This window comes from Copadichromis virginalis, linkage group LG15 (genome assembly GCF_057382275.1).
Source record: "Copadichromis virginalis isolate Kocher_CV1m ecotype Utaka linkage group LG15, C_Virginalis_male_GT1.1, whole genome shotgun sequence".
NCBI lineage: Eukaryota > Metazoa > Chordata > Actinopteri > Cichliformes > Cichlidae > Copadichromis > Copadichromis virginalis.
Genome location: NC_140632.1, coordinates 14,903,889 through 14,915,336, shown reverse-complemented (window position 1 = coordinate 14,915,336; position 11,448 = coordinate 14,903,889). Strand labels below are relative to the sequence as shown.

The 11,448-nt window shown below is 42.0% G+C and overlaps 2 protein-coding genes across 2 annotated transcripts; one reads left to right on the top strand and one right to left on the bottom strand.

The window, feature by feature from the left end:
* Window positions 1–540: 540 nt before the first annotated feature.
* atp6v1d (ATPase H+ transporting V1 subunit D) lies at window positions 541–5,145 on the bottom strand. The gene is made up of 9 exons (XM_085432139.1): window positions 4,916–5,145; window positions 2,961–3,078; window positions 2,595–2,674; window positions 2,438–2,505; window positions 2,309–2,353; window positions 2,107–2,210; window positions 1,655–1,721; window positions 1,458–1,536; window positions 541–1,236 (listed from the first exon to the last, which is right to left on the bottom strand). Exons 1-9 carry the CDS (start codon window positions 4,954–4,956, stop codon window positions 1,092–1,094), a joined length of 747 nt encoding a protein of 248 aa, XP_085288265.1. The 5' UTR covers window positions 4,957–5,145; the 3' UTR covers window positions 541–1,091.
* Window positions 5,146–5,217: 72 nt separating this feature from the next.
* Window positions 5,218–11,338, top strand: eif2s1b (eukaryotic translation initiation factor 2, subunit 1 alpha b). The gene is made up of 8 exons (XM_085432138.1): window positions 5,218–5,378; window positions 7,863–8,105; window positions 9,055–9,134; window positions 9,389–9,540; window positions 9,629–9,735; window positions 9,818–9,915; window positions 10,005–10,148; window positions 10,642–11,338. The coding sequence occupies exons 2-8, from the start codon at window positions 7,865–7,867 to the stop codon at window positions 10,765–10,767; spliced, it is 948 nt and encodes a 315-aa protein (XP_085288264.1). The 5' UTR covers window positions 5,218–5,378; window positions 7,863–7,864; the 3' UTR covers window positions 10,768–11,338.
* The last annotated feature ends 110 nt before the right edge of the window (window positions 11,339–11,448 follow it).

Sequence of the window (11,448 nt, the reverse complement as noted above, 5' to 3'; positions counted from 1 at the left end):
CACTGGCTACTTGTCAGAGCCAAGGTATGCAGAAGAGCATCTCCGAATGCACAATTGAACCTTGAAGCAGATGGGTGACAGCAGTAGACTATCAAACCGGCTGCAGCTAAGAACAGGAAGCAATAACCATGTCCATCAAGGCCATCAGGCACGTTTACAAAACAAATTTGACCAAACTGGCAAAAGACTTATCAGCATGCTAGAGTTTTTTTTCTTTCATAAGTTTAGATTGCAGTTAAAAACATTTTTCAACACAGTGTTAATGTGTCTAAATCTACTGTGGTGCCACTCTTGCCAGAGCCACTGGGTAACTAACATAAGTTCCTTATTCAGTTTCTCCTCTCACTTAAATGGGATGTATCCAATAGTGAGAACACCTCTGAAATGGATCTCCTTTGAAAAAAGATAACATTTAATTTTGCTTAAACACAGTATAATTTGCACTTGATTAAAGGTTTTGAAGCAGTCTCTTAGCAGTCTTCACATATGGAACTTAAAATGTTTTCCCTTCAGTGGGGAAAAAAGAAATTCAATCAGTGGTTGAATATTTAGAACATCTTTATTTGGATGAAGTGTTGGGCTGTTTTGACTTGCACATCACATTTTACAACAGGGTCACATTGGGGCTTCTGGTGAAATGGTAAACAGCCTGCAGTGAGGTAACAGGAACCGCACGATATGAAGTGAGCAGCAGGACGGGTCTCCACGGCGCACACTCGCACCCTCTGAAATCCACAACCACTTTAAGCTGTACAGCATGCAATGCCTCTATATATGATAAAACTTGAATATCTACAAGGTGATCGGTCACACGGGACGCTTCTTTATCATCACTTGCACACCATGTGTAAACATATTCATTGTAATATTTGCTTAATTTGTTAGAGACTGCTTTGGTCTCACTTGTGTATTATACCGAACAGCACTTTGATCCCTGTACACATCTGGAAACACTCAGAACTAATCATCACGACGTGGACACAAAAAAAGAAACAAACAACTTTCATCGCTGACGTAAAGACACGCAGACGTGGCCAGAGAGGCACAGAATAAATAAAAGGATTAGTGAAGTCGGTGGCCTGTAATGTTCCTCACTCAAACAGCAGATCTTCATCCGCCTCCTCTGTCAGCATGTTGGCGGGCTCAGCGATGGGTCCCAGAGCAGCTAAACGGGCGGCTATTTCCAACTCCGTCCTTTCCCTTAGCTGCTTCTTCTTCTCTTGGATCTTCTTCAGTCTGGCAAAGCAGAGAACATTCTGTGTTATAACCAAAAGTTGAGGATTGGGCAGTCTGGTTTTGGACTTAAGTTGCTGGGGTAGTGACAGAATGAATTCGGAGCTGTGGACAGCCAGTTGGAACAAGAATATCTAATAAACATGCAAAAGATGCCTCCTGATAAGTTTTTTTTTAGGTTTATGCACTAAAACCTTCACGAGGCAGACAGAAAACATCATCACCTGTAAAACTCCTCTCGCTCCCTCTCATCCAGCTCTGTGATGATGTAGGTGAGGGTGCGATCAATCCTGGGAATAATCACTGCAAAGCGGATTCAAAATTATTTTACCTGCACCAACCCTTTTTTTTTTATTTAAAAAATTAATAAATAAATAAATGTATTAATAAAAGGTTGCAGTTGAATGTTAAGTGTGTTTACCGTGCTCGATGGCGTTCACACGGCGGTTGGTGATCTTTATGGCTTCATCCAGAGTGACAAAAGATGTCTGCAAACCAAAATTGAGCAATTTTTTCCACTTAAACTTCAGCTTTTCTAGAGTATAGATTACATTTTATCTGCATCTTTAATCCACACAGGCTCAGTGTACGAATGTATCCTTTGTGGTAATGTTGTAGTGATATGCCACACAGCAGGAATACACAAACTATAGCGGGAGACGCTACCCCTTTGTTTTCACGAGTTGTTTTGGTCATTTAGGATGTGAGCCTTTGATTATACACTCACATTGTGCACAGTTACATTTGAGATCATCAATACAATTTTAGTTTCAATGAGGGACGTTACATTGTGCTTTTTTCAATGATAATACCACTGGGGGGAAAAAACCCTAACTATAAAGCATGCTTTTAATATGTAACAGCGCCTCCTACCTGTAAGGAGGCCAACTCCACAAGCAGCTCCACAGCTCTGGCATAGTTCCTCTTCAACCTCGAGAGCTGCTCTCCTCCTCTCGCCAAACCGGTGAGCTCATAACCTGACAGACACAAACACATCGTGGGGTGAGCGCTCTCTGCGATTCCCTTCAAACCCGATGTAGAGTTACACCAAACTCAGACGTGTGACTGGACTTACTGTCTCCGCCTTCTTGGTAGTGTTCGAATACTGGAAGGGTGACACCTAAAAGAAGAAAAGCAGCAGATATTTTAAACAAAACAAAACAAAAAAATGATTAAAAATGAGAAAATATTTTTTGATGCTAACCTGCCACATTATCTTTCTTGGCTCTGACCTTCACCTGGGCTTTGTTAACATTCTGGATTACAGTTGTGCTGTAGGCCAAAAACAACAGATGGAAGTTGCTTGTGTATCTGCACCAGAACACAACATCACGTCGCTGACACGTTATTCTCATTCTTACCTGAAGTCTCCTGCAGCAAATTTAGCTTCAGCCAAAGAGAAGGCAGCCTCCCTCATCACCTCTCCCATCTTGGTTTTAGTCTAAAAGTATAAATAAACACACTTTTGGGAAACATGTAGCTGAAAGCCTTCAGGAAGATTTTATTTCATGAGGTTTTGATTCAGACTGGCTGTAATTTGTTAGTTTATAACAATGAAGGTACCCAATTAATTACTATAGAAACACCTCTTAGTATCAGATTAATTGAGCATTATCATGAGCTACAGCCTCCAACCAAAGATCATGATGTATGAATAAAGTATTTGTTGCATCATCGGTTCTTTTGACCACATTAGGACCAAAAACGAAGGCTCATTTTAAACTGACTTCAATAATTTTGCGAAGGATCTGACGGAAGCGCATGGAGAGGGCATCGGACTTCTTTTTGAGCAGGTTGCGGCCGGTCTGTGCTCCCTTCAGCCGAGCCTTCATGATGGTCTGAGCCCTGCAAATCCAGAGAAAACCCACATATTTTTAACACTATTTGAATCAGATGGTTAAATTAGGGGTAAAATGACACAACCAAGTTTCATTCATTTCATCTCCTTGTCATGTTTTCACTCAGACCTTAGGCCATCCCAAGGTCTCTGTCTCTCTTCTCTGGTAGTTGATACCCTCACCCCAGTTTTTTTTTTTTTTTTTTTTTTTTAAACCGGCAGATTTTCCTCTTTTCTCTCTCGACCTCTATGCTTGTTAAAGCTCTTTTTTTAAAAATGGATTTGCTTCTTATTTTCCCCATTTCATATACTGGTTCAATGGGTCATCTCTGAAGGACAGGAACAGCCTTAATAGCATTATTAAAGTCTTATACTCCAAGAGTACCAAGTCCAAAGAAACGTGTAGTTCAGAAAGAAAAGGGTCTTATTAATCAAGGTGGCCACATTCTCTCTAGTGAGTTTATTTCAATGCCCTCAGGTCAGGGCTATCCTGCGCCCATGAAGCGGAAAAAAACCCACTACTGAAACTCCTCTGTTCCCTCTTCTACCAGGCTACTAAATGCTAATTGTCAAGAGTAGTAGTTTGTTCTGGAGCACCAGTGTGGTTCACTGGTTTTAGCAGGAAAACCTGTATATTATAGGGCTATAGTGTGGAGGCCTGGGTTGTAATTCATCCAGCCATTTGCTAGCTTACCTTAAAAATGAATAAGTAGTAGTATCTGTTCGTCTCTTTCATCTAGCTAATATATAAGTCCATGTGTTGTAGTTCTGGTGGGAGACCTTACAATGAGCTGCTGACAAGTTGAATTTTATCTGCTAAATGGCTAAGTAGTTGTAACTCACTTGTCATTGACTGTTCATTGACTTTTCATTTAAATTATCATGACTGATAACTTTCAATTTAAATAAAGGCTGAATAAGATTTTCCAAATCAGAATCTTTCCCCAGCTCTTTCCAGACTTGAGCAGGTGACTCATATGCTGCCTTAGGCCTGTGTTGGAATTTAACATGGCTCCATAGTGTAAAGGTTAGAGATCCCTGGAGTAAGACCAGTTAAATATGGGGATCCATCTTCTGTGGATCCCTCTTTGTGAATAAGGGAGCAGCCGAAAATATACAGCCATCAACATTCAAGCCCACTTTTGTGTCACATTACTCACAGATTGTTACATGTTAGATTGTTAACGATGTCATCCTGATCGTCTATAATATAAATTTACTTTTGTTGCTCTATGCTGTACAACATCTGCTGAATCCCTTCCCATCATGGAAGAGAGATCCCATTAATTTTCCTGAGATTTCTTCTGTTTTTCACCATTTCAGAATTTTAGAAATTTTCAAAAATTTCAGATTTTTTTTCAGGAGATCTTATCTGATCCAAGAGTCTACGGACAGAAGGTGTCACATGCTGTGATTTGTGTAATAGCGTTATTTTTAAAACAAGGTAAGGAACAACACAATCTGCACCACTCCTCTACATACATAGCTCACTGATATTTGCACCCAGGACCTGATAAAAGGGTCAAACCTCGGTGTTTTACAGTTTCAGTAGTCCTAAATGTAATATAACTGGAAGCAGGTGAAATTAGATTAAAATGAAGTCTCTCCGACTGACAGCTCACACTTGGATAATGTTAGAAATATCACATGACAGCAGCAGGATTCTTCCTCTTTTAAAAGGTAACCTTGGCACAAAACAAAACGGCGATCCCTGCTTTTCAAATGCATGCAGAAAATTATCCACAACTTTCATATATAAAAGCAAATATGTCAACAAAACAGTGGTATATGAGCTTTAACGAAGCTACATTGCTTTAGCAACTAGCCATCGCACAAGCTGCTTACATTCTGGAGGGGAATATGTCGATCCTGTCTTTTCCAGACATCTTTCCGTTTTTTGTCGATTACTGAGATTTTCAGTTCACTCCCGCTTCCCTAAATCAACACTACAACTTTAGCTCGAATCCTGAATTATTAATCTAGACATATAACAGCTAAAATCTTGCTCTTCGTGTAGGATTAGAAGAGCAGATCGAGTTGACGGTCGTGATCTTGTCGGCGATGATCAGCTGGCCCTCCGCGTCATGTGACCAAAGAACCAAACTCGTTCTGCACATGCGCCAGTGTGGAAGGTCCCTACGATCTTTTCCGGGTCGACAAATTAGCACACCCATGAATGTGAGCTAGCGGGCCCGAGTTACTCATTAAAAAAAAAAAAAAAAAACACCAGAAAGAAAACCGAATCTGACATTTAAACAAAGTCAGCACGGAACATTCAGGCGCGTCGTTCTGTAACCTTATGACACAGGTGAGTTTGTTTTATGAAGATGTCGTTTGGCGGGGACTGGGGAACGATCGGAACTGGCAGATAGCCGGCTAACAGCTTAGCCTGCGTGTGCCGCATGTGAGCTGGGCACCGGGTTATTAGCTGGGAAGCTAACTGATGTTGAAAGAAAGCGTTTCTGCGCTTGAATGAACATTCTTCTCGTGGTTTTAAATGTGATAACTAGGAAGTCATACAGTCGCTGGTAACACGTACTAAATATTTGGTAAGCAGCTTTTTGTGTCCATATTTTGTCGCCGATTCTGTCTTTTAAACAGTAAGTGATTTTTCTGCGATGATGATGCGTTACATCAGTCCATTCACAGCAACAGGAGAAAACGACAAATGGCAGAAGTTTGTTTCATTTCGCTGCTTTTATTTTATGTCCTGGATATTTTTATAAGCTAAACCTGGGCATTGGATTTTGTTCGGTGGGAAAACAGAGAAACACACATAAGTGGCTCCATTCAAACATCCTGAGACTTTTCGTTTAATATTGAAGGTATCTCTCTATTTTGTCCACACCTTTCTTGATAGTAGACTAAGGATTAGAGAGAAAACATCTGTATGGCCAAAGTCTTCTTATAGGTTAAAGCCTCTAAAAATGACCACAGCTAATATTTTAAAATCTGAGTAAAATAGAAAAAGTGATATTTTTCATTACAGTGTTCTTCCATAAAGGAATGTCTTTACTGGTAGCTGAGTTTACAGGCACTGCAGTGTATAGTTGAAATACTCTGATGTAGAAAGGGGTTGATGTTAATTGGCTGACTGCAGCATTTTACACCCAACAGATTGTTATTCAAACTCAGAGTACTTGTGGTTGCTGACATTGTGTCCCAATTGCCTGTCTGTGGCCTGCATAACCATGATATCACATCAAGGTGGTTATCATCTTGATGTGATATCAACTCTCAAAGAAATGGACTAGCCATATACTAGCCCAGATAGTGGGTCCTGGAAGATGAGCCAACTCTGACCCACCAAAGAGGCATGGTATTTGTAAATGGGCTGTATTTGTATAGCGCTTTACTAGTCCCTAAGGACCCCAAAGCGCTTTACACATTCAGTCATCCACCCATTCACACACATTCACACACTGGACTATCACTAGGAGATGATTTATATGTAAATGTTAAACAGAAGCAGAAGATACTAGAGTTTAAAGACAACAATCAGGAGTGATGAGATCAAAGAATGGGAAAACAACGGTGATAGGATCTAAGGGTCAAACACTCCAGGGGGTAGGCTGCTGTCCTCAGGTTACAGGGACTACAGGATGTTAAAAGCAAAAGATTTGGGGAATAGCAAGGCTGTCCCCTTATTTGTCATCTCAGTCTAGCTACAAGTGCAGTTACATGAGAGAGTTGGCATTAGCAGCATCCAATCGGTCATAAACCTGGATAAGCCTACTGCCAGCAGGGACGTTGATTTTAAAGAGGAGACAACTGTGATATTAGAAGAATATAAAGTGGTCATACACATAATACAGGCCGACAGCAGCACGGCTGCTGCAGACCAGTCAGCGGTATGAGTGTTTGTAACAGAAAAATGTTCAGGAGATCTTGAATGGAATGATGACGCTGTTTCAAGGAGAGTTTGTTTGGTCATTAGGCAGTGATTTCATACAAGCTAATCTAGAAGTTAACACGGTGATGTGCCCTGGTAACAAGGGATTTGTGCTTCTGTGTTGAAAGCCTATGTTGTAACCTGACATGTAATTAGACATCGTGTGGACGCAGCCCACAACTATTACGATTGTTCTGTATTTTTGAGTCCTCTTGTGCATTTCTGTCTACTTTTTCACAGCATAGTTTGTATTTTATTAGTGAGAGAATAATAATCATTGGCTCTATAATTTGTGGCTGACCCCACATATAAAACACTGATTCACAACCATTAAGTAATTAACACGTAATAGACCATACACAAGCATGAATGGGTCATGGGTCCTTTACTTAGGTTACGTTGTAGGTGCTGTAGGTGACTGCTCCCTTTAGGGGTCACCACACCAGATCCTCTCATTCTGTCTCTAGCATCTGCTCTGACACGTGCTCTGCATGTCTCTTTCACTACATCTAAAAGGAGGATTGTCAGAGGGATGGTGTGACAGATTATTCACAAATCACTATGATTGAGATTAAAAAAGACAAAGAAAACCAGAATGAAATAATTTATACATGGTTCTCTGCTAATTTAATGTTGAGCTTTGATTGTGTTTAGTTGTGGGACTTGTTTTTAAACAACCTTTGGTGAAAACTGAAGCAGTGGAGGCAGAGATGCTAGTTACAAGTTATTGACTATTTTTTTTATTAACTAGAATAAAAACTGTATTTATTAGTACCGAAACACCAAGTTACAGGCCGAGCAGCACTTTTCACAGTGTTTAAAACTGCAAAGTGAAGATTTGTGCCATGACTTGCAGACGTTAAGCTCCCCCTGTCTTCTTAACTGTTTCTGACCTCACAGCAATGCCGGGGCTCAGCTGTCGATTTTACCAGCACCGGTTCCCAGAGGTGGAGGATGTCGTGATGGTGAACGTGAGGTCCATCGCTGAGATGGGTGCCTACGTCAGCCTTTTGGAGTACAACAACATCGAGGGCATGATCCTCTTGAGCGAGCTGTCGCGTCGACGTATCCGCTCCATCAACAAGCTCATCCGCATAGGCCGCAACGAGTGCGTGGTCGTCATCCGAGTAGACAAAGAGAAGGGTGAGTGTAGATTAGTATAGTTGAAACTGGCGGTGTGTCGGATCTGCAGGGCAGTGGTGGAATAAAAACCATATGAAATGAGATCTTTTTGTGTGGTCCACATTTCCTTTTTTGAATTGAAGCTAGAGGTGTTATTCTGTGACATCAGGTGGACTGAGACAGGCTGTGGTTGGTAATATGATCAATAACTTGCATTATGTTATAGCATTCACCAGTTTAATGTCAGGACAGTCTCACATGACACACAGAATATCTCATTTGGAATAATTAAAGGGGACCTAATGAGGTCACCATATGTATGAGTAATTCCTGAAGCTCAGGCTTCAGGCTGCTTTTTAATGCACCGTTTCAGACCCTTCTTGTGCTTTCGGCTCTGTGTGATGTCACTAGAAGGTGATATCTTTATCTGTTCAAAAGTTCTGTGGGAACTGCAGCTCCACCCACCAGCAGCAGCCCAATCAGATGCAAGTTTGCCTTAAACAGCTTGTCTGAGAGAGTGGGTGAACTGAGGCTCGTTATAAGATGAATGAAGATGATGATTTTTGAGTTTATAACACATCGGCATATTTCATACATTCCAAAAAAAAAAAAGGAAAAACAAAACTGACATGAATTAAGCATGAGCACTTTGAACTGAGTTACTGAACTGGACATTTTCTGCTAATCGCAAAATATGCAGCTCATCTGACTCGTATTACGTGGCTATTTTCTTTATATAGATAGTTGTGCAGATTTGACCTGTGATCCATGTACCGACACTCGAGTAGAGACACAGGATGGAAATGCAAAGGTGGTAATGAGGAAATAAAGACGAGCACATTTTGAAACTTAGACCAGCAAGTGGCCATCGAATCCCTCCCTGTTAGTTAATCGTATCATTCCTAATCGTAAGAAACTACTTGCTGCACTAAAACAGCTTTTTTTTACATTCCTTCTGTTTTCTTCTCAGGATACATTGATTTATCAAAAAGAAGAGTTTCGCCAGAGGAGGCCATCAAGTGTGAGGATAAATTCACCAAATCTAAAACTGTAAGTTGGTCAGGTGCTTTTTATCTGTCTCGGTCATTTTGGTGCAAGTTGCCCAGCCTGGAGAGGACTTCCTTGTCTTGTGTAAAGTTAAGGTAGATGGAACTTGCCTTTGAGCCTTGTTGTGGTCAAAGTAGTGGTCATTTGGTTCAGGCGTTCATTATAATATTGTGAGACAAGTGAGACGTGTATTTGTAAGAAATTGTAAATGTCTATCTTGTTTGTTTGCGCTGAGCTGATTTTGAAAGTGCTTGCAGGTTTACAGCATCCTGCGACACGTGGCAGAGGTGTTGGAGTACAGTAAGGACGAGCAGCTAGAGAGCTTGTACCAGCGCACCGCATGGGTCTTCGACGAGAAATACAAGCGGCCAGGATACGGCGCTTATGATGTCTTCAAACAGGCTGTATCGTAAGTTCTCATTTCAGCACCTCTTATTAAAATGAAACACAGGTTGTTCACTGTGTGCACACATTTACATGTTGATGGCTTTCTGCAGAGATCCTGCTATTCTGGATGGCCTGGATTTAACAGAGGAGGAGAGGAATGTGTTGATTGATAACATCAACAGGCGACTCACTCCACAGGCTGTCAAAATCAGAGCAGGTGACTGTTTACTCACAGTGTTTCTCAGTTGGACTTAGGAATAAATTAGAAATGTGAAGATAACCTCCTCTACCTCGTGCAGACATTGAAGTGGCGTGCTATGGTTACGAGGGGATCGACGCCGTGAAAGAAGCTCTGAGGGCTGGGCTGGGCTGCTCCACAGAGGCCATGCCCATCAAGGTAATCCTTCTCTCTTCCATCAAGAAGTAAAAAGTCTCTAGCTGTAGGCTCTACTTGGATCTGTCTCTCATGGTGTTTACCTTCTACAGATCAACCTGATCGCTCCCCCTCGCTATGTGATGACGACGACCACCCTGGAGCGCACAGAGGGCCTCTCTGTCCTCAACCAGGCCATGGCTGCTATCAAGGAGAAGATTGAAGAGAAGAGGGGCGTGTTTAATATCCAGATGGAGGTGAATGATTTCTTTCTTTCTTCTTTTTTTTTTCATGATCATGTTTGTCTTGGCATGATCATGCAGCACGGTGGCAAGCACTGTTGCCGCACAGCAAGAAGGTCCTGAGTTCAATTCCAACATCAGGCCGGGGTCTTTCTGTGTGGAGTTTGCATGTTCTCCCCGTGTTTGCGTGGGTTCCCTCCGGGTACTCCGGCTTCCTCCCACCGTCCAAAGACATGCGGCTTGTGGGGATAGGTTAATTGGATAATCCAAATTGCCACTAGGTGTGAATGTGTGAACGAATGTGAGTGCGAATGGTTGTCTGTCCCTGTGTGTTGGCCCTGCGACAGACTGGCGACCTGTCCAGGGTGTACCCCGCCTCTCGCCCTATGACAGCTGGGATAGGCTCCAGCGCCCCCCGCGACCCTGAAAAGGAGAAGCGGAAGCGAATGGATGGATGGACATGTTTGTCTTTAGCTCATCTGCCTATACTGTAAACTTTGTCCTGCAGCCTAAGGTGGTGACGGACACGGATGAGACAGAGCTCGCCCGGCAGCTGGAGAGGTTAGAGCGCGAGAACGCCGAGGTGGATGGAGACGACGACGCTGAGGAGATGGAGGCCAAAGCAGAGGATTAAGAGTCGGTCCTCTTTGGAAAGCTGGTGGGGAGAAAAGCATCAAAGGAGGAAAGAAGAAAAATAAACGTGGACAGACCTGGCCTCAGTCACCCAGTCCAACAGATGTTAACTTTCACATTGCAACCATTAACTGGTGTTACTATTTTTATTGGCAACATCCCAGTTTGTTCAAGAGAGGTTTGTCTCAGAAGAAGGTAACTGAAACGCGGTCTTTTTAACCAGACACGGACACAAGGATGGTTAAATTACAAGTTAAACATCACTTATAGTTTTTATTTTAATAAAGTACCCCATTTGATTAAATAACTCTAAGACAAGAAAAGCTGTTTTCAAGCTGTGGCCTTTCATTTTACCTCTTGCTTTAAGAGCCCGGTGTCTTCAGTATCCACGCCGCTTTATCTCCGGCTGCTCGCTGGATGTGACTGACTGAAGGGGAAACGCATATGCTTCGTCTGTCTCTACACTGGCCAGCGGTGACTTTATGTGCTGATTCTCTTCCAGTTAAAGGGTTTTTACTGGCTCTTGTTTAGCTCCCATCGTATCAATAAAGATCTGGAAGTTTTGATCTCAATGCCTTTTTGTCAGTTTAATTAAATTGTTCCACCAACAAGAAATAACATTTATTCTCCCAAAAAGCAGCAATTATTATTGGATGAATTAAAGGTAAATCCTGTCCGTTAC